A 23,525-nucleotide genomic window follows, 5' to 3' on the forward strand; every position below is an offset into this window, starting at 1 on the left:
CCAACCTTTTCCCCATTATCTCCTGGCTTTCCCCTTTTCTGCTTGCCATCCCTTCTTCACAAACTTGACAAGAAATGGTGCCCACCAGAAATGTTTACTGTGTATTTTTTCCATGAATGCTGCTTGACCAGCTCAACCCCTCCAACATCTTTGCTTACCATGTTAAATTGCATTGGACAACCAATTTTTTTTCCAATAGGTTTGCTTCCTGAAAAAAAGGGGATTCTGATAGACAACTTCAAGCTGAACACAAAGATAATTTCAGATTGGCTGTATCACTTAGGAAGTTGGAGAAATATTAACTTTTATTGAATTTAGCATGTTTAATCGCATAATGATGCTGACCCGTTGGGTTAGTTCAATTGATCTAAAAATATTTGCTGCTTATTTTCATTTGTACTCTGCATCTAATGCCTTGTGACAGTGTCCAACATAATCAGCCAGCATTGATGGATTCCAGTTGCCCTGATACCGGTTTTGCATAGTTGCAATGTCCTGGTGAAACCTTTCACCACGTTCGTCAGTGACTGCATCAAGATCAGTAGGGAAGGAGTTCAAGGGTAAATGCAGAAAATGCTTGAAGTAGACTCAAAATATGACAGGAAATCACAAAAATAGGTTTTATATATATATTTTAAAAAAATATATATATATATGAGAGAGAGATAAATAAATAGAGCTTGATAGGAAAATGTTAAGGTGATCAGCAGCCCAAAATCCTTAATACACCCAAAAGTGTTCAGGAAGAAAAATCTTAATTGTCCAGTATTATCTTGGCATCCAACCCTCTTTAAATTGCAAGATCTGTGACACATGTCAAGTGTAATAAGGTTAATCAGGAAATATAGAAAACAGACCATATTCTTTCCTTCCTTTTGGTTAACATCAAGCAAACAATAACAGCTCAAACTGAATACATTGCAGTTTTGTATTTATTTTTATAAAGACAATTGAAAGCACCAACAATAGATACGTCATTCTCCTACATTAAATAATTCCAAACATACTTCGTAGTTAATACTATCCTACCTTCCATCAATCTCAGAAGAGCTCAAGATCTAATTTAATTTGCACCAGTTGGACTTCAGTCCAAACATTTAATGCTTATGGGTTCCCCTGCATTACTTTCACCATTTCCTGGATGCACATTAGAGTCTTGCACTACTAAAAGTTGGGAAGTAGGTGAAAAACATCTGCAACAAATAACACAGAGTTTGAGTAATAGAATGTAATTCAATAATACGCAAATTTTATATCTATGTTTTATTTGCTTATAAACTTCAATGTTCAAGAGTAATCACATCATGGACACTTTAGATAACAGAGGTAAATTTGACTACAATATTAAATATGAATATTATTTTACAATAACTTCATTTGCATCTATTTAGCATTTGTTGGTTTAAATCTTTTAAATAAAAAATCATGGGGGGGAGAAAAAACAAAAATAGAAATGCAGAATTCTCAGCGATCCAATGCTTGCAAAACTGCACATCCAGGCATTTCCTCTGTAAGCCAATCAAAGCTCTGTGTCTGCACCTCAACTTTGGAGTACTTGAACTAAGTGAACAAATTTTGAGCTTTCCAATTTTTAGTCAGGACACGATTCAAGCCAACAAATGCAAAGCAATACCAATATTCCATTACATCAACCCATTTCTTCTTTACAAGGCCTTCCAGAATTAATTTTAATTGCTGCTTTGACCTGACATTTGGAGATGATGCACGAATGCAAGATCAAATACCAGAATGATCTTCATGGGCAATTTTATGCAATAGGTCTGAAATCCCATTTTTAAGTTCATAAGCTTTTCAAATAATACTAGTAAATCCATTAAATAAGTTCTCCTGGAAATGGATTTAGCATGCTTACAATATTCAAAACCAGTTAAAGTCTACAAAAAGTGAAATTTTGTTCAAAACATGAATTAATCAGTTTTAATAATTTGGCTCCAGATTTGATCTGGTTTACTATTTTGTTCTGATGCAAAGTCACTGACCCAAACCAATAACGCGGTTTCACTTTTCACTGCTCTCTGGCCTGCTGAGTGCATTCTACCAGGTTTCATTTCTCTCAACATTGATGGCATTTTGCTTTTGTTATTATTTTAGGTGTAATGCCACAATACACATCAATGCATTTAGTCCACATTATCTACCCTTCAAAAAGACAGTTCAGTACGCAGTTGGAATCCAGGCATCTTTACTCACTGAAGCATCAGACTCCACTAAGGAGGCAGGTGCAAGCGAATTGAGCTCACTCGTCTCAGTTGGGCTCAACATGGAAAACTACAAACATCACACACATTCACTCAAGCACGCAATTTAGTGTTGAATTGGCCCCAAAATGTCAATTTCAGTTAAAAATATATCACTGCTGCGGAGCAGAATCTCAGTTTGAAAGGTCTAAAAAAAGTTATTACAAATTATAATTATTATAACAACATTTTTCAGTCTTTAAGTTTTGCATTAGAACAAACACAAGGCAAATTAAGTCTTACAATTAGCACCATTTGTAATCTATTGAGATTGGACCAACATTTCTAAATGCTTTCCAGCTTTTTCCCCCAATCTAACACCTCAGGTAATGGTAGCTCAAATGTCATTTTAAATACCAAGTTCAAATGGACAAAATCAAATTACACTAACCATTGTGCAAACAGAAATACAACTTTTAATCTTGATAAATAAAAAAAAGTGCACACTGGTGCAACTCACACAACTTAAAGTGCAGCACACAAAATGTCAATAATCTAAGAATGGAAATGAAATTGTGACATTTCCATAATTTAGCATCCTTCTAAGACTTTTTTTATAATTAGGTTCTTTGATTTTAAAAAAATCAATCACTTGACAAAATTATTTTCAAAGTATCACAAATAATGAAAGAAAAATGGTCATCTGACATGCAGTAAAACTGATTTTAAGGACCACACAGCTGTTCTTTAAGCTACTGTGCTTGCTTTAAAAAAATAACTTAGTGGAGCAGTGCCATAAAGAAACAAGAGCTATATTTTTCTTGATTGTAGAACTGAAACTTGACTTGCTAAAGTGAATATTCCACCATGTTCCCCATCTGGATTGGCCCTCTGTCCAATCAACGACTGCCGTTCTTTTCCCTCCATTACTCCAGAATGCAAGAAACACAATCAATGCTGAGTAAACTAGTTCAGTTCTTGGGTTCTTGTTGCTTTTCCTCTTCCTCGGTTGTGATGAAAAGTAGCGGAAACATTCCGAGGACGCAACCAATGGTTACTCCTATAACCTTTCCCTAAAAAAAAATTAAGATAATTAATGCAACAGAAAGCTTGACTAGACAATCATTTAATATGAATACAAAGAATTTTCATCACACAAGTGGGATCAATCTCTGAAGTAAAAGGGAACCCTAATAGGACAGTTGACGGGAATCTTTTCTGCATCCTCACCCAATTTGGAATTTTATAACCATAACCATATAACAATTACAGCACAGAAACAGGCCATCTTGGCCCTTCTAGTCCGCACCAAGTACTCTCCTCTAGTCCCACCTACCTGCACCCTGCCCATAACCCTCCATTCCCTCACCTCCAGATACCTATCCAATTTTTCCTTAAATGTCAAAATGGACCCTGCCACCACTGCATCTCCTGGAAGCTCAATCCATTCAGCTGCTACTCTCTGAGTGAAGTTACTTCTAAACTTTTGCCCCTTAACTCTTAACTCATGACCTCTTGTTTCAATCTCTCCTACCCTCAATTTAATGTCACGCCTTTTTGCTAGCTTCCCCAGTCAAATGTCAATTAGAATGAAATTGTGATTAGAACTTTTAACTTTCTATTGCACGATTATTAACTCGTTTAGACAAAGGCATTTCCTTCTCCCCCCTCCTTTTTGTTTTTAAAAAGGAAATAGTGGATTAAATTCTTTCACTGAAGAAATTTTCAAACTGATTAAGTGGTGCAACAATACTTTGGAGTCACTTACAAAACTCAAAATATCCAAAGCAGAACACAACCAATGAATTGCTTCCAAAACACTGTCACGTTTATTTAGGTCCAGGTTGTATTCCTCACCAGGAAGGTTTTTTTTGGAAATTCTTCATTTTTTTAGGATCACTTCTCAATTCATGCATCAGTATTAGCAAAGTGTGTCCAAACATAATAGAAGTCCATTAAATGAGATCAGCTAACTTCTCTTTGCTGGCACTGTGCGAGCTGTATCATGGTCTGGTATGGGGGCACCAATACCCCTAAGCATAAAGCCCTCCAAAAGGTGGTGGACACAACCCAGGACATCACAGGAAAAACCCTACCCACTATCGAGAACGTCTACAGGGTACGCTGCTGTCAGAGAGCAGCAGCAATCGTCAAGAATCCACACCACCCAGCACACACTCTGTTCTCGCTGCTGCCATCAGGAAAGAGGTCTGGGTGTCACAAGACTCGCACCACCAGGTTCAGGAATAGCTACTACCCTTCCACCATCAGACTCCTCAACAACAACCTCAATCAGGGACTCATTTAAGGACTCTTACTTGTGCACTTTAGTAATTTTTTAAATTCTGTATTGCAGTTTGCTTACATTCGTTATCTATTTATAGTTCTTTATTTGTTTACATGTGTACATTGTGTAGTTTTTTTGCATGACCTTGTCTGCAGGAAAAATAATCTCAAGGTGGTATGTGATGTCATGAATGTACTCTGACAATAAATCTGAAATAACATCAAGTTATCTCCTGGTCTTGTGACTAGATCTTCCATGCCCAAAAGAAGCACCAAGTAGTCCACGAAAGGTCATTTCTCCATCAAATCAGAACTCCTCCAATGTTTTATTGTAAAGTCAATGTTCACCAGGGAGAAGGATGGAAGGTGAGGTGAGATATACATTGATAGTCTGGAACATGCATGTATCAGGGAGGATTAAAATGGACTAATCCCCATGCCTGATGAAATCTAACCCAGGATTTGAAGGAAAGCAAGGCAGGATATTGTTCGGGATCTGACAAAAAATTGTGATATCTCTAGCTATGGAGAATTATGGAAATTTGGAGGGCAGTTCGTGTTGTTCCCATATTCAGGAAGTGTGGTTGGAAAATACGCCAGGAAACGACAGGTTGGTGAGCCTTGTGCAGTAGTTGAAAAACTATTGGAATAAATCAGGGATGGGATTGATGTCCGTGGAAAGAGAGACTAATTAGGAGGTGTCAGCATGGTTTTATGCTTGGGAAATTCTGCGTCACAAATCTGTTTCTTTTTTTTTTAGGGGATTACTGAGAAAATTGATGAAGATAGGTTTTGAGGGATTAGAGATGGATTTCTCTATACAGACTCCCACCCCCTTTAAGAGGATTCTAGACAAGCACTTGAATAAAGGTCCACAGATCAAGTGCGGGTGAATAGCATTCATATAAATGACAGTAGGCTGATGGGCCCATTTCTGTATTCTGCAACTATAACAGTCCGTATTAATTAATGATATAAAATGATGAGGGGCATCATTAGGTAAGATAGAGCATCAAAATCATTCTTCCCCAGTCACCTCCCAAGAGTAAAAATGTTAAGTACTAGAGGTAGTTTGGGGGGGGTGGGGGTGGTAGGAGAAATAATTTAAAGGAGATGATAGGTGGGGGTGTCTTTTTTTCCCTGCACTCTCTAAGTGGTTGACTGGTGCCTGGATCAGGCTGCCAGGAGTAGAGGTGGGAGTAGATACGATGGTTGTCTTTAGGAGCCCCGAAGGTCTCATGACTGCAAGGATTAGCAGGGTATGGATCATGTTCAAGCAGCAGTGATTGCTTAATTTAGGGATCGTGTTTGAAGAAGACATTGTGGGCCAAAGGGCCGATGCCATACTGTTTTATCTTCTAAAAGAATGGGAATTAAGGCAATGTGGGTAGCAGGATAGAGATGATCAATAGTTACCAGCAGTACCAAGCAATATTATTTATTGATATTCAATTTATTTCAGTGTACAGTGTACCCTAAAACCCTGTAGCCCAAGGATATGTTTCACTAAATTCCAATGTGCAATTTGGATTTGACATGCAATACGAGTCTTGGGAGAGCCTACAAGCTGATTACAAACATTGAGGAATGAGAGACCAAACCCACGCAAGATTCAAGCTTGAACATCTGAAACCCTGAACACTCACCAGCTGTGAGCTCAGTCGAGTTTGCCACATATCAGCCTGTTTTGGGTTGAGATCAGGACTTGGTAGCCCTAGCCTTGATGCGAGAGCCTCCACATACCCTGCAAGTCTGAAAAATAAAATTTAAATCAGTTTTTGTTTTGCATTTTACAAATATTTCTTCTCAACAACTACAGTATATATTTTTGGGAGAAATGCACCAGGCAATGAGCTCCATAGCCTTTTTTTGCTGCATTACAAATTAGTCTCCCAGATGTGCACAGATGCAATTCTGCTCCTGGAATGCACGGCTTGTTTTATGAGAGATGACACACATTAGGGGTGGCATTGAGATGACGCACATTAGGGGCGGCATGGTTCGTGCAAGGCTATGATAGCACCAGCATCCCAGGTTCAAACCCTGCACTGTCTGTAAGGAGTTGGTACTTTTCCTGTGTCTGCATGGGTTTCCTCCTACCCTCCAAAAACACACAAGACTTGTCGATGAATTGGAATACTAAGATACCATTTTTTGAGCTCGTCGGTTGAAAGGTCCTGTTACCGTGCTTGGTGTCTAAATTAAATTTAGTCCCTCATCCACTCTAGTTTAAAAAAGTGAGAAGCAACCTTACTGAAAAGTAGCACATGATCCTGAGGGGTTAAGGCAGGGTGGCCCTGAGAAGGACCTAGTCAGACATGGGTTAGATGAGCTCTCTGTGAAGAGTGATCAAAGTTTTCAGACGAAAGATTTTACATGCTAAAAATAGAAAATGACACATAAGAAAAAGACCCCAAAAAAATAGGGCTGTGGACGTTCAAAAGTTGCCAAGATCTTCAACAGAAAGTCCACAAGGGAGTGGTGAAGAAGATGCTGTCATAATGATGGAGCAGACTCAAATAGGCAGGGGAAGGGTCAACACCCAATCTACAAAGGTTGCTGGAAACAAATCTAGAAGTTACAGGCATACAATTTTACATTTAAAAATACTATATAATCAAAAAGATCAGAACAACAAGATCTCTTTAGGAAGGGGGGGGTCATAAACTTTGAGCAGAGACCGAAGGGGTCCATGGCCAATAAAAACAGAATGGCTGCTCTAAATGACTCGTTTCACACTGACAGGAAACTTTCTACTATTTTTCCAAGGAGCAGTTCTCAGGTTGAAGATGATGCAGATATGCAAGATACACTCACCCTAGGCCAGCGACGTCGGACACAAGATTACCCAGTGCTGCAGCTGTTTGAAGCAAAACAGAAGCAGTTTAAATAAAAGCACATTTAATGGAAGATTCAACAAATGTAATCCATTCCTTAAAATAATTGGACTGTCCAATTTCATTTTCATCTTGATATCATCTCCTCAAGCAACACCCATGCTCAAGGTTCATCATTACTGTTTCCCATGGCATTCAGATGTCCTCCCAAAAGACGGTAGAACTTGTTACAGCACCAGCAATCAGGACTGGGGTGCGAATTTTGCACTGTCTGTAAGGAGCTTGAACATTCTTCCCGTGTGTGCATGAGTTTTCCCCAGGGGCTCTTCCCACTCTCTAAAACGTACTGGGGGTTGTAGGTCAATTGGGTGTGATTGGTCAGCACGGGCTCATGGTCGAAAGGGCCTGTTACCGTGCTGTATGTCCAAAATTAACTAATGAAATAATTCTCAGTCGTCCTGATGATAACATTGGAAAGATAGGAACTTATCCACAGTCAAGTTCTCAGTTCAGTAACATTGCCAAAAGAAAAGATATAGGCCAGAGAGAGTGGAGAATAAATCCCCCACTCATTTCAAAAAGAGTGTCTAGCCACCTGAGAGCAACAGGGGATTCAGTTTCACATTTCTTCTGATATTTCCAACAAAGCAGAAATTTTTAAGTTCTCCACTGGAACATCAAGAGAGGTTTTGTGCTTAAGTCTAAGGAGTGGGCACAACTCTCTTATCTTTCTGAATCAGAGGGAATTGAGACATCACCCACAAAGACACAGGATGAGCATAGTGGAAGCAAACAGTTCTGTCCTTGACATTTAAACTTAGGCACACACTTTCTAGCAGGAATTACAATTTTAATCTACCACCTAACCTCAATAATTGGAGGCACTGAAATTGAGAACCAGACTGAGGTGCAGTATCATGCCAGTGGAAACAGTGTATATGCGAGCACAATGAACTAGAAATTCACTGGCCATACTAAAGAGAGAAAAATTGCATCAGGCTGCTGTCAGGTGGCAGATAGCTATGATATTTCTGCAGAGCTGAACTGACACTTTAATCACACCAATTATCAAAGCCTACCCATTGAAGGGCTGAATCGTCCAGAGACAGCTGATGCTGGACCTGAGTCCACAGGCCCACCCATTGCCACCACAGACCAGAGACAAAATGCTCAAGGGACATGACAGGTCAAATTGTTTGTGAATGCATCCTGATGTAGAACCACATCCAGCTCTGAGCCCAAGGATTCAGTGGTTGTGACAGATCCATCAGATCTCAGAAACAAGTAATACAGGTTCTCATATTTTACACAATGACCATTACCAGGAAGAGTTTGGCCCACCAACTAGAGGTCATCCATGACTTTACTGACAACATCCAATCTTGGACCACTGTTCGTACACATTTTCCCCAACCTCAGCACCAATTTTTTCCATTTCATCGGGGTCTTGTCCCTCCCTATCAAATGACTCCTGCCAGTCTTATAATCTTCTCCGACATTAATTTTATTCTTTTCAGCATTAATTGTTCCTCCCCTGACCAGGTCTCCAACTCCTCCCAAAATTCCTATTGCTTCTCCTTTCACCAATAAAACAATTATTAACATCTTCCTCTCTGACTAAACTTTAGGTCATCTGTGCAGATATCCTCTTCTATGGTTAGGCATTAAATTTCATGACCTAAATTTCAATCAGGGTGGTAACTGGACGTTGGCCTTCAAGATTAGAATTGAATTTCAGAGCAGGGATGTTGTGCTGCAACTGTACTGAGCAGTGGTGAGGCTCCACCAGTGCAATTCTGGTCTCCTTACTTGTGAAAGGATATACTGGCTTTGAAAGCAGTGCAGGAAGTTAACCAAGTAGATTTTGGAGATGAAGAGAGATTGAGTAATCTGGGACTGTTCTAAATGTAGTTCAAAAGAATGAGAGGGAGATCTTATACAACCATCTAAAATTATGAAATGATTAGCAATAATACTAGGAGGAAAATGATTTTCACAGGGAGGAGAGACAAAAACTCAGAGGTTGTGACCACCAGATTCAGGGGAGTACATTTAAGACAGACAAGGAGGAACTGCTCGTCCAGACAACAGTGATTCTGTGGAATTCTCTGCTCGATGAAACAGTACATCAATGAATGCATTGAACACAGACAGATGGATTTTTGAATAGGGGAATTTATGGAACAAGCAGGCAAATGAAGTTGAGTTTACAATCAGATGGAGCAAGCTCAGCTTGTCAGAGGCCCACTGTGGCTGTTGTTCCTTGTGTTCTTTCAACACTCCTGTCAAGTGTTTTGCAATTAAAAACTCATATTTGGATAAGTTTTTTTTATTCTCTCTCCATCTTATGCATCACTGCTCCAGACTATTCAATATCTCACTTTGGAACCCGGAAATTACATCACTTAGAAAAGGAAGTTGACAAAAAAAATGATGCAAGACTAATTGTAGTCAGATAACATAATTGGGAAAGTGAGAGAAATGAGAAGGATAAATTGGAGGGAAAAAAAGAACCAAAAGGCAAGAACAAGAGAAAGTGAGAAAACAAAATCTTTCCCAGGGTAAAAGTTTCAAATACAACAAAACCACTTATCCTGGATTCAACCAACTGGCAGTCTCAAGCAACCTGCCAAAATAAAGAAAAATTGGGCAAAATATATAGGTTTTAAAAAAAGTACCAAAGTTGAATATTGGTGCCCCTTGTGGTCAATTTGCCAATCACACAATCTCAAGCAACTGGAAAATTCACTTATCTGGCACAGGTGCCAGATACTGGGGATTTTATTGTATTAAGAGGACATGCATTTAAGGTGAGAAGGGGACTTTTTTTTTTTAAAAGCAGAGTGGTATGGCCACCAGGAGCAGTCCCAGAAGTACCCCTGCATAATCAGACACTTTTGGATAGACACATAGTTGGGAATGGAGAGACATGAATCATGTGCTGGCAGGAGAGATTTACCTTAATCTGGCATCATGCTCAGTGGAGACAGAGTAGGCTGAAGGGCTTGATCTGATGCTGTAACATTCTATGTTCCACGAATGTGAGAAATGGAAATAGAAACACACTTGCCAGCAAACTCCCGATTCACAGAACCTCCAAGGTGGTTCACAGCTACAGGATGGCCTTTCAGCAATGACTATAAACACAGCAGCCAAAGGGAGCACTGCCGGGCCCCATAAACATCAATAGGATAAATAATTCATCTGCTTCATTCAGCAGCAACTATTGGCCAGGGGAAATTCTGCAAACATTAGTCGAGAGTGAAGATGCCTGTAATTAGATTAGTGAGCATCTCAAAAGGTCCCTGATGATTTCACCCTCCCAATTCACTAATGGAAAAATGCAAAAAAATTGTTCCCCCCCCCTCCCCGCCCATGGACAGTTCAAGTCAGAGTTTGCATAAAAACACAGTGAATAGAGGAAAATAGAGGGCTATGGGAAAGCCTAGTCATTTCTATGGTAGGGACATGTTCGGCACAACTTTGTAGGCCAAAGGACCTGTATTGTGCTGTAAGTTTTCTATATCTATCTAAATTGTGAAGAAACTCAGCTGATCTTGCAGCCTCCACAGAAGGGCTCAGGCCCAAATCGGTGGTTATATTTCTTTACCTCCTATGAACACTATGAGACTGGCTATGATCCTCCAGCATTGACTGTGTGCTGTTTACTGCAATCACAGCATCTGCAGACATCTGTGTTTCACTCCAGTAAAGTAGAATATCTGTGGCTCTGTATTTTTAGAGGTTGAAACAACTGCATCAGCAATTCTTGAAATCGTAATCAAACAAAAAGCATTCACAGAACTAATGAATTACCTGATCTGTATTTTTTAAAAATATGCAACTAAACTTTTAAAATGTACAGAGAACAGAACTCTCAGAGAACTTCCCTCACAAGTGCAATGGAACAGAGAAAACAGTCACACAAGGTGAATGTCCTGTCTGTGGGAACCTTGAAACAACGGAGACGCTGAGGGAAAAGATTACACAACAAAGCCATGGTTAAAAGGACGAAGTCTCTGTATGAAATATGATTCATGAAGAAAAAGTTGAAGTAGCTAATTGTACACAAGTGGCTTTGCCCATATTCATTGCATGAGTAATCACTTCCAACACAATTAATGATCATTTGGAAATTGGCCCAGCCAGCTGAAATTTGCCTTGCCTCATTTGCTCAGATAGATTCAAGATTCTTTTATTGTCATGCAATAAACAGAAAATGTGATATTACACAAAATTTCCTTTAGTTGACTGTAATGCAGAAAAAGATTAGCCATCAGCAGAAATTGCCTGGTGCCTCTCACAAAGAGAAGCAAAAGAGTGTCTCCCCAGTGTGACAATGGTAGATTAACTGGCCATCACAAGTCATCTCGAGACGAGTGGTGGAATTGATGGGAATGCTGGGAAACAAAAAAAATGGTGGGAGAATGGGATTGCTATGAGCCAGTGTGTAGACCCCTTCTGGGTCATAAGCAAATAAGGATCCAGGCCCTGTACAAACAATTTGAATGGGTTAACACTATTTCAGCTCACCTGCCATTGTAGAAATTCCTAAAATAACTCCAATGGACAATTCTATCTGGGTCCCCTGAAAAACAAAACTAAAATTAAAATTGTTCCAAGATGAATTAGCCATTTTAACAAAGCACACTTATGAACTCCCATGGCTGTGTTCTTTAGATAAATACTTTAAGACTGCTAAAACTGCATTGCTTCCCCAGAAGAAAATGTGCAATTATATTCTTAGCTGCAGGCTTTGAAATGTTAGGATGAAACATTACTGGCATTTTGAGATAATCCCTCATCCTCCTGCACTCCAAGGAATAAAGCCTCCCCCCACCCCGACCACCCCACTCCCTCTACCCATGCAATCACACTCCATCCCCCCTCCCGCCACCTGAATCCTGACAAAATCTTCACTGCACTCTCTCCAGCTTGACAACATCTTTCCTGCAGCATGCTGACCAAAACTGAAACGATAATTTTATCTGCACAATTGACATTTTTAACATTACTTCTGGTGAAATATAATGAGCTTTTCCAATTCAAACCCGAGCAAAAAAAAAAAATCAGCCAGCTTTATCCTTGCAACCAAGGACACTTACCATAATTACACTTACGCCAACAAGACACCCCCAGCTATGCACAAGTATATTTAAACTGGAAAATCCAAACTGCTCTTAAACAGGAGGGCCCCAGATCAGGGTGTGTTAGTTTCTACATTTATCTCCACAATCAGTGAATCATAGAGGTTTTGTCAAACTCTTCTTGTACAGCAATTTGAAAAATATTCTTCAAGGTACAAATGAATATGTCAATGGCCATAATTACTACTTAGCAAACTCTCTGGCCCAAAAACAAACTAATTCTTGTGCACACAGTTGGAAATATATATCAGAGGGAAATACAACTTCAATTGGTTTTGAAGTAAGACTTTCCTTATCCTCAAAAGCATGATATATTTCTTTAGCCACGCTGCTATCTTTATTTCATAATTTTCCCCCCATTTGGGTTGGTGAATGTGAGAATTCTCCAAATTGATTTTATGCTTATCTACTTCATAATTTCACATTAGGGAGGGTCTGGAACAGCCATTTTCAAAGGGGGCCATACAGAAGCCCCTTGTGGGGGGGGGGGGAAACACACACACACACACACACACACACACACACACACACACACACACACACACACACACACACACACACACACACACACACACACACACACACACACACACACACACACACACACACACACAGAAATCATAAGATTTTTTAAAAAAAAATGTAGTCAGAAGAAACCAACTTGACTGTTTCACAGGAAAGGGGGCCCATGAACTTTGAGCAGAAACCTCAGGGGACATGGCAAAAAAAAAAGTCGAGAAAGGCTGGATTAGAAGACAAATGTGATCATAAGTTATGGTCCGGAGAAAGACTTGCAGAGATTGCTGGAATCTGTGGGCCATGATAAACAATTGTTTATTATCAAATGGCTGAACCCAAACCTTTAAAGAGCTTCTATTCTAATCAAGGACTTCCTCTATGTATATTTCCACAGGAGTTGATTCCAGTAAAACATTAATGTTGTAATTGAATGCTGTTTATGTTCACTCTTTTTCAATTTCCTTTTCGTCTTTACCAATTCTCAAGAAGGATCTCTGTTTTGCTTCCCACCGATGCTGCTTAAACATGTGAAATGCTTTCTGCTTTTGCTGAATGATTTAACTGTTATTAACCATTAGAAACTCACTTCCATCACATCACCCTGTTTGAATGAGATGAGGAAAACAACCTCTGAACATGCTTTTACAGTGAGAAATTGCAGAACAAATCCTTGAAAGTCCAGCTAGACTCAGGAGATTGCATTTCTTCATTCCCACAACTACCAATGTTTGTGTACAAGGCATTTACATTTTTATACAGTAAAACCCCTGGTATTGTTAGATGCTGGATAAGGGTACTTTCTGGTTGCTTGAGAATGTGTTGCCTGATTAGCAAACTAATGGCGAGGCGCATTCATTTTAAACTTCCATATATGTTTTACCTATTTATTTTCTGTGCATTTTCCCCTTCCCTCTCCCTCCCACCCCCAGATGCTTGAATTTCAGATAACTGTATATAATAAACAACTACCTGCTTGCTGCACATCACCTTTAAGCCAGCAAAAACATTAAACGTCACGACACAGGGACTATTTCTAACAAAATCAACACTGGATAACGAGAAATCGTAAGAACAAATGACAAAGCTCGAAAAGAGGCAAATTTTAATCGTCTAACAAGACTTTTGACAATTCAGCTGCAAACGTGCAGCAAAATCGGAACAAAAACAGAAGTTTGGTGATAGGGAAGAGGCCTAATCTGACCTACGGGGGGGGGGGGGGGGGGGGGATCAAGCACAAATGAGAAAAAAATGCTCCATTCTGTTTCTCAAAAGCCCCAATCTTGCTCGCCCCTTTCTAGTGTAACACAACTGAAGATATCCTAAAGTGCATATTCAGTCGAACCCCATGGACTATTGCTCTGTGATAGCGCGTGGTACAACCTTTTGCTCCTCCACAATACCATACAAAGCTTGACCCCTTGAATTACATGAAAGTTACAAGACAGAATCTCTGACTGTTGGGTGTTAGGGTCATCATGTTCCAGGCAAGTTTCTTTGCAACCCACCTTATTACATTGCTTTCCTTCAGTATGCTGGGCATCCTTCTTGAATTAAAAAAAATCTCATAGGTAAAAAATACAGGATGAGTAAAAGAAAAGTACTTACAGCAACAATCATTATAGCATTGTCCAGGAAGCCAAATCCAATAAAAGGAATTGCACTGTGAAGAAACACTGCAGGATTAAAACAAAATTGTATAAAAGGTTTTTTCCTGAATAATGTCATGCGCAGAATCATATTTCAGCTAATCTAAACTACCTATTACAAAGAGAAAAAGTCAGTCGGCAACTCAACCACCTAGAAATACCTTAATTTTATCATGATTGATTTAAAACATTTAACTTTGCAACTGTATTACCCCACATCAAAAAATACATTCCAATATCTAAATTAAGTACCGAAACTATATTTGCTTTTGTATAATTTCCATTGCTTTATTAGATTGTATTCTTTTCATCTTTCTCAGCTTTCACTTCCCCTTTGACAAAGGGGATTTGAGACTGGTCACAATCAGGGCTTGAATAAATGATTGATACAACATTGGAATCCATAGGTGGGATTGTCATCTGGGAGAACAGAAAATTCACCTTTGGTTCCATGCATTTTATTTCATCTCAAAATCAATAATTAATTTTAACATTTATGGCACACTTTGCCAATTATATCTGGGGTACATTTCCAGTTAATTTATAGCAGTTTAAATGCAAATCTCTTGTGGAAATTAAGTATAATACAGCGAGGGGAATTAGATTTCAATTAAGGTGGCATTTTGTGCATGATGCAGTTAGAAGAGTTTTCACACGGAGTTCAGATTGTTCAGTACACTCCATTTTGTTCTCGCACTGCGTCTTCTCAAAGGAGGGCAAACCAAACGTCAACCATGTGACTAATTAACCATTCAGTCTGAATGGGTCTCCCTGACTTGTTGACACTAATTCTCCATTCCAACCTTTCTTACTACAGTCTTTCGACACAGTCCAAAGCAAGTCGAGGAACAGCACCTCATCTTCTGATATGGGCCACCGTTGTTGATTTAAATGGCTGAGCCAATTTCAGATAACCACACTTTTTGGTTTGCATCTCACATACCTAATGACAATTCCACCACCCCTTTCTCTTCCCCTTCAGGTGATTTCAGATATCATTCACCACCTTCCCCGGCACAACAATAACCATCTTCCAATCCGCACCACCACAACTTGTGCATTCAATTCCCTCTGATCTTCTCACCAGCATGGCTGTTTTCTTTCATTTTCTCCAGCTATCCTCACTTCCTCTGCAATTTAAAAAATTAGTTTTATCCAGCTTTTCCCAGATTAACCAGAAACATTAAATCGGTTACCCTCTCCACATATGCAGCCATCCTGCTGAGTATCTTCACCATTGACTGTTCATATTTCAGAACGTTTAACTGCTGAGAGCTTGTAACACAGACACCTGCTGTGATATAAACATTAAAGAATGACAGCAGATGGCTTGATTGGCCTTTCACAACCAAGTCCCAAACGGGGCTTTGGAAAGGGCAAAATATCACATTTTAACTTCCAATCTAGGCTGAAAGTCAGATGTAGTATTTTCATAAATGTAGTTAAAATGCCAGTACAAGAGCAGCTCTTTGACAATAGTCAAGGATTACTATTGAGGTCTATTTGGCCTACACCCTTTCCTTGTAAGGAATATTCTTGTGGGATTCAAATCTCCACCAAGACAATTTATAATTGGTCAAATCTTGTTTGAGTGTTAATATCCTAGTTGATAGGAATACCAGATACAGGTTCATGTGCAAGACTAGTGAGCCCAGTTTGTAGAAGAATGAATTCCACTGTGGTGACAACTTGCTGTACCTACCCCCTTCATCTCCCACACCCACCCACCTAGTGACTGGATCCTGGGCAACAGAACCTGCTTTTCACACAGAATCTGGGATACGATGGTCAGAAAATCCAAGAAATTTGTACCACTTGCTCTGATATACTCCATTCAAAATAATTACTTGCATGCATAATGTTCTGTTGAACCACAGAGAATACAGCTGATAAAAACAAAAGTACATTACCATATCTTTGCTGTGCTGATGACGGAGGGTTGACCTGCATTTCTCCTGCAAGGACAAAGAGGAAACAGGTCAACATACAGCCTGACCACCATTTCATACATAACACTAAAAGCATAATTGGAATTGATGATAATGTTACAAAAATTCAGACAATAAATAAATTAGTTCCATACCTAATGTCTTATAATGCCCAGATTCCTGAGCTTTGGTACATCATTCATCACTTCTTTCTGCATATTGTTCCTTTCAGCCTTGAAGTCTCTAACACGTGTACTTGCAAAGCAATTATTAAGAGGGTGAATCATTTGCTTCTAGTGTGGAAAGACTGTTTAAATTACAATTGAAATAATGAGTTCATAACCTCATTTAAAAGCTTCAGTGCTGTAATTATCCTCTGTGGGGAGAGTTTTCAGAATCTATCATATCCCAATTCCGGGATTTTGTACTGTATGGAAATGCACATCTGCTTCAAGGTCATTGAAACCACAGTAAAACCAGCTACTGATACAATCCATATGTTGAAGAGAGAGAGTGGGGCCAAAATATTTCAATACAAGTTGCATGGTTCCACAATTGGGAGCAAATCCAATGTTAAACTGCTTCACGTTGCAATCAACACCAGGAGTATGACATGCCCTTTTTTGTTTGATTATATTTAACAAAATTACAAGCAATTTCAAGAAAATATTGACATGATCAAGAGGCCTAATAATTGATGAATAATATTTAATGAGCAAAGCTACAAGTTTTTATTATCCAAGTCTGCCTGCATATGTTCTAGCCTATATTTTTTTTAATGTTACATTTTCTTCAACTGCTCAAACCAGCCAAAGATAAACTCAGGAACAAGACCAGCAGCGCAAGAACATTTGAAAAATCAATTAACCTGCACAATGATTTGCCATTGCTGTCCTAAATAATTAAACACTCACTTGAACAGCTTTCTTCCAGTTCAGTCATTACATTGGCTATGATTAATTTAATCCTTTAATTAAAATCCTTTGCAGTTATAGCTCAAATCAACTTTTGATGGCAATACTGTGGCTTGTTATTTGAATTGCATATTAAATGCAAACAAGATGCAGAGGAATACTTCCTAGCTCTAACTGTGTCAGAAGCTTCAGTTAACAGCTTCTTGCTACCTTGCATACAATTTCAACTCCCTCACATGAACAAGCTCAAACGCTTGCTATTCTTAGAGAGCAAGCAAGGGAGAGAAGCCCATTTTACATAGCCACTTCATTCCGGGATATTTGTGGCTTTATTACACTAAGCCTTCTATGTAACAGGTATGAACACAGAATCGGGAGGGGGGGGGGTTCTGGGTTTTTTTCCCGGCAGTAGAGGTAGTAACAGTGTTGGATTGCCATCTGTGTAAAAAGGGTCTATCCAGCATTCTGAGACCATGACATGAAAGATTATGTGTACCAGTTTTTTGAAGTGTATATATGGGTAAACATTTAAAACTTGGACAAAACATGCAAGTAGGACTACAGGAAAAATCTTTTTAATAATACCGCTGTGCCACTCTCTCTCGGCAGCCTGCAATTATACAGCGAAGGTAAAAGGCAGTCATTCTGGCTGACAGCAAGAAGTTCACTAGGGAATACCTGACCGGCAGGAACTTGGGATTTAGCCCATCTCTGATGTCTATTCATGCTCTCATAAATGCATAAGTCTGAAATGAGCTGGAGATGAAATACGCTGGTGGTGAAATAGTGATGCATCTTCTACGAGATTCGTTAGTGGATGTGTTACTGGGAGGAGAATGAGAGATGATTTAATTCATAAATATATAAATCATGGTCTTGACAGGACAGATGTGGCTGTTGATCTTTCAAAGTAGGGCTTGATCAATCATGAATAAGATTTTTAAAAAGTATGTATCAAAGGGTGTTGAATCTGGAAATCCACCAAAGGAGGGTGTGAATGCTCAGTTACTGAATGTATTCAAAACAGTCACTGACAGACTTGATATTAAGGGAGAGGAGATTAGTGTTTGGGAGTAGCATTGTGATAAAAGACCAGTCCCCACATTTTCTTTAAACAATTTTTAAAAATTTTTTGCCACAACCCCCCCCCCACCACCCCACAAATAAGGAAAAAGACACCTACTTCTACACAGATAATATTGTTAACATATAATATTCATTAACTATTTTTTATAATTTCTAACTAAGATGGGTTGGCAAGGTGGAAGATGTGGATGGAGTTTTATTCATAAAATCCATAAATAGTTCCCAAATTTTATAAAAGTTTTCAGTTTGATTCCTTAAACAATGTAATTTTTAATAAAGGTCTACAATTTTGCATTTCAATCTGCCATCTGTCTATTTGTACCAAACTCTCAATTTACCACGTTACCGCTTTACATTTCTTTGCAGTCATTACTGCTATATTTAAAATATTTTCTTGATATTTATCCAATTTCAGTTTTATATCTTTTTCATATATATTCCCAAGTAAAAATATTCTTGACTCTTTTTGTACCTTTATCTTCATAATTTGTCCTAACAATACACTCAAATCATTCCAAAATTGTTCCACTTTTTCACAGGACCATACTGAATATTTTAAAAAATGTCCCTATTTCCTTGTTACATTGAAAACACTTACACAGATAATTAGAATTAAGTCCATTCAATTTATGTGGAGTATAATATAATTGATGAAGAAAATTATATTGAACCATTTGATATCTAGCATTAACTGTATTTGTAACACTCTCTGGACAATTTTGACCACATTTCCTCCTGAATTTGTATATTTAAATCTTTCTCCCATCGTAATTTTGATTTACATCAATCTATTTTTCTTTTAGTTTCTTGTAATTTTATATACATATTAATAATAAATTTCTTGATAATAAATGTATCTGTTATTATACCTTCAAATTGACAGTTCTGGGAGTCTCAAATCTGTTCCTAATTTTTTAAAATATGATTTTAATTGATAATATGCAAAAATTGTGTTATTTAGTATACTATATTCATCTTTCATGGCTTGGTTCAGCATCATGCTGAAGAAGAGCCATGAAAGACCCCAACAATGAAGACGCTGTTTACATCCGGTACCGCATGGATGGCAGTCTCTTCAATCTGAGGCGCCTGCAAGCTCACACCAAGACACAAGAGAAACTTGTCCGTGAACTACTCTTTGCAGACGATGCCGCTTTAGTTGCCCATTCAGAGCCAGCTCTTCAGTGCTTGACGTCCTGCTTTGCGGAAACTGCCAAAATGTTTGGCCTGGAAGTCAGCCTGAAGAAAACTGAGGTCCTCCATCAGCCAGCTCCCCACCATGATTACCAGCCCCCCCACATCTCCATCGGGCACACAAAACTCAAAACGGTCAACCAGTTTACCTATCTCGGCTGCACCATTTCATCAGATGCAAGGATCGACAATGAGATAGACAACAGACTCGCCAAGGCAAATAGCGCCTTTGGAAGACTACACAAAAGAGTCTGGAAAAACAACCAACTGAAAAACCTCACAAAGATAAGCGTATACAGAGCCGTTGTCATACCCACACTCCTGATCGGCTCCGAATCATGGGTCCTCTACCAGCACCACCTACGGCTCCTAGAACGCTTCCACCAGCGTTGTCTCCGCTCCATCCTCAACATCCATTGGAGCGCTTACATCCCTAACGTCGAAGTACTCGAGATGGCAGAGGTCGACAGCATCGAGTCCACACTGCTGAAGATCCAGCTGCGCTGGATGGGTCACGTCTCCAGAATGGAGGACCATCGCCTTCCCAAGATCGTGTTATATGGCGAGCTCTCCACTGGCCACCGTGACAGAGGTGCACCAAAGAAAAGGTACAAGGACTGCCTAAAGAAATCTCTTGGTGCCTGCCACATTGACCACTGCCAGTGGGCTGATATCGCCTCAAACCGTGCATCTTGGCGCCTCACAGTTTGGCGGGCAGCAACCTCCTTTGAAGAAGACCGCAGAGCCTACCTCACTGACAAAAGGCAAAGGAGGAAAAACCCAACCCCAACCCACCAATTTTCCCCTGCAACCGCTGCAATCGTGTCTGCCTGTCCCGCATCAGACTTGTCAGCCACAAACGAGCCTGCAGCTGACGTGGACTTTTTACCCCCTCCATAAATCTTCGTCCGCGAAGCCAAGCCAAAGAAAGAAAGAAAGAAATTCATCTTTCAATTGCTCAAGTTTTTAAAAAATCCCAAAAAACATTTTTTAAAATCCTTTGTATACCTTTACTATACCAATTATCTAATAAAGACTTATTCAAAGTGAAAGGAATAATTTGATTTTGTTTTAACTACATTATAGGTCATTGATAATTTTTAATCCCTCTCTCCACATGAATCCTATTCCACATTTTCAATATAAGTTTTAAAATTGGTACTTCTACTTTTCCTTTAAACTATTCACTATTCCATTTATACAAATTTGTTTTGGGATAGTTTCTCCAATTTTATTCATTTCAATCTGAACCCAAGCGGTTTTCTCACCTATTTGATAACAGGAGGACAAAAATCTTAATTGAGCAACCAGCCCCCACATTGATCCCACTGCTCCACTCTCAGCAGTCCTCAAGCATCTCTAGTCACATTGTGAGCAAGATAGTCTTTGGAATTGTTCTCAGTTTGAACATTTGGAAGCCCACCGCCCCCAATGATAGTAAGGGTATATGAGTGTAAAGAAAGTTTGAAATCAATTGCTATAGATAAATACTTGCAGTAGATTTTTCTGCATTCTTTTATAAATTGTGCTCATTTTATTTCTGCTATGATTTTCCCACATTCTTCTATTAATTGTGTGTTAATAAAAGTAACGTTTGATTGCAAACCCTTTTGTCCAGACTCGTCTCTCTCGACCCTGACGCTTTCTCAACACAACAATGACCAGTGCGGGGACTGACAGCGGGCCATCGGGAGAGTCCACACTGATCCCACCACCCTGCACCCCCCCCCCCCAGCTACAGCCCACCACCAGCCCCCAACAATAGATGGAGTATATGGTAGTGAACCAAGCAGTGACAATGTTCACTGATGGCATTACTCATAATTATCACCCTAATTTCAACTTCACATACAAGACCAGACAAATATTTTTGAGCCTTTTTTTGGGGGGAAAAATGGAGTCCAACATGCCATCAAATATGGTGTATTATATGTGACACTAGATGCCAACGCTATTGTGGTACACGTCCCGCTTTTTTTGCTCCAGGAATGCTGGCTTGCTGTGTAAAATGACACAGTGACCTGGCATTACGCCGGATTTGGTGTAAACGACCAAATGTGTACTGGAGAGCACAGAGGATTGATTTGAAGGAATAACATAAACATAACCAAACATTGTCTGGGAACGAGTATGGGACTTTAAGAATTTTCAATCAACATGCAGTCAAAATGAAGAATAATCAAAAAAATCAATAATATTAACAAAATACAAATATTGGTTCGCATGTCCATATTAAAGAAAGTGAGAAAAGAAGTCAACGTGATTCAATTATTATTGTAAAGAAAGAAAAATTACACTAATACTACAAAAATTCAAATTTAATGTACATGTTGAACCAAAGGAAGAAAAAGATAATAGAGAGAAAGAATATCAAGAGGAACCCTCCCACCCTCCCTCCCACCCAAGAAGAAAAAGTAAGAAAAGAGAAAGAATGTTTGGCCTCACCTGGGATAAACCCCACTCCCATCAAGGGACAAATAACCTGACTTATCTAGGCTCCTTGGCGCTGTGAGCACTGGGGGTGGGAGGGGGGCCATGGGAGAGACAGGAGGGAGAACACCCTGATGAATTCCATTTCTCGAAAATACATCACACCCGTTTCTGAGTTTATAGGTGATCTTTTCCAGGCGTAAACAATTATGCATTTCTATCTTCCAGCGGGCTTAACCTAGTTGGGAATCAGATTTCCAAGTAACTACTTGGATTTCCTGGCCACTGCTAAAGTAAGCTTAACGATTTTTTAAGTGATATTTCAACAGCCTCATTTTAGGTCTTGTGTCTTCTAAATTTCCCAATAAAAATAATTCAGGTACCTGAGTGTATCTAATTCCAGTATATTTTTTCCAGATTACCCAAATCTTCTCAGAAAGAACTCATTTTTTAGGCCATGACCAGGTTGAATGCAAGTACTTATTTCTTGACCACATCGAAAACTTTGGTCTGATACTTACAACTTTAATTTATGTAACTTTTGTGGAGTAAGGTATAGCAGATGCAAGAAGTTATATTGCACCAGCCGATACCTTAATCATGTTAATCATGATACCCCGACACAAGTCGGACCTGCTAAATGGATCAATTTCTATACCCAAATCTGATTCCCACCTTTGTCTTGATTTATCAAGCCCTTGTTTAGGGATTCCTGCCTGAAGAAAGAAAGAAATTTTTTGTGGTCCCCTTTCGAATCAGTCTCCATTTCGCTACACTGAAGCACAGTTAGTGCTGGCCATAATTTGTCCCTTAAATTAGATCTTAACTGAAGATTGGAGAAAAATGTATTTAAAACTCCAAATTTATTCCTAATTTGCTCAAATGTCATGTGTTGTCCCTCCTCATAACAATGCTCTATACATTTGACCCCTCTCTGGCACAAAGTGTCCAAAATTTTATTATCAATTATTAATGGAATTAACAATATTTTGAGCTGGGGTGTTTTAGGTGAAAGACCCCCCCCCCCCCCCTGTAACATTTGTGGCCCGAAATGTGAAGTTAATAAAACATCAAACACAAGTTTTATCAGGTAAACTTCTCAGTGGCTTTATTTTCCAGTTTCCTTTGTCATGCCACATGACTTCCGGTCTATCTCATATATATTCATTATCATGACATCCCCCATTTGACTATTAATTTTAATCCATATTGTAATTATATACTTTAATAGGGAGGCTTCTTTAGGCCCAGATAATAATTTAGAATTCCATTTATATACAAAATTTTCTGCTATCCTCTCACCAACTTTATCCAACTCCAATTTTTCCCAAGAAGACTTG

At 39.1% G+C, this 23,525-nt stretch overlaps 1 protein-coding gene across 1 annotated transcript in view; it reads right to left on the minus strand.

The window, feature by feature from the left end:
* Positions 1–914: 914 nt before the first annotated feature.
* The window catches only part of tmem65 (transmembrane protein 65), a 53,468-nt gene continuing 30,857 nt past the window's right edge, over positions 915–23,525 (minus strand). The window contains exons 3-8 of the mRNA XM_069920513.1: positions 16,544–16,588; positions 14,593–14,660; positions 11,855–11,909; positions 7,302–7,344; positions 6,131–6,236; positions 915–3,271 (exon numbers count right to left, since the gene is read on the minus strand). Coding sequence (XP_069776614.1) covers positions 3,170–3,271; positions 6,131–6,236; positions 7,302–7,344; positions 11,855–11,909; positions 14,593–14,660; positions 16,544–16,588 — 419 coding nt within the window. The 3' untranslated portion in view covers positions 915–3,169. The remainder of the gene's footprint in view (positions 3,272–6,130; positions 6,237–7,301; positions 7,345–11,854; positions 11,910–14,592; positions 14,661–16,543; positions 16,589–23,525) is intronic.

The sequence above is a fragment of the Narcine bancroftii genome, chromosome 2 (assembly GCF_036971445.1).
Source record: "Narcine bancroftii isolate sNarBan1 chromosome 2, sNarBan1.hap1, whole genome shotgun sequence".
Taxonomy (NCBI): Eukaryota; Metazoa; Chordata; class Chondrichthyes; order Torpediniformes; family Narcinidae; genus Narcine; species Narcine bancroftii.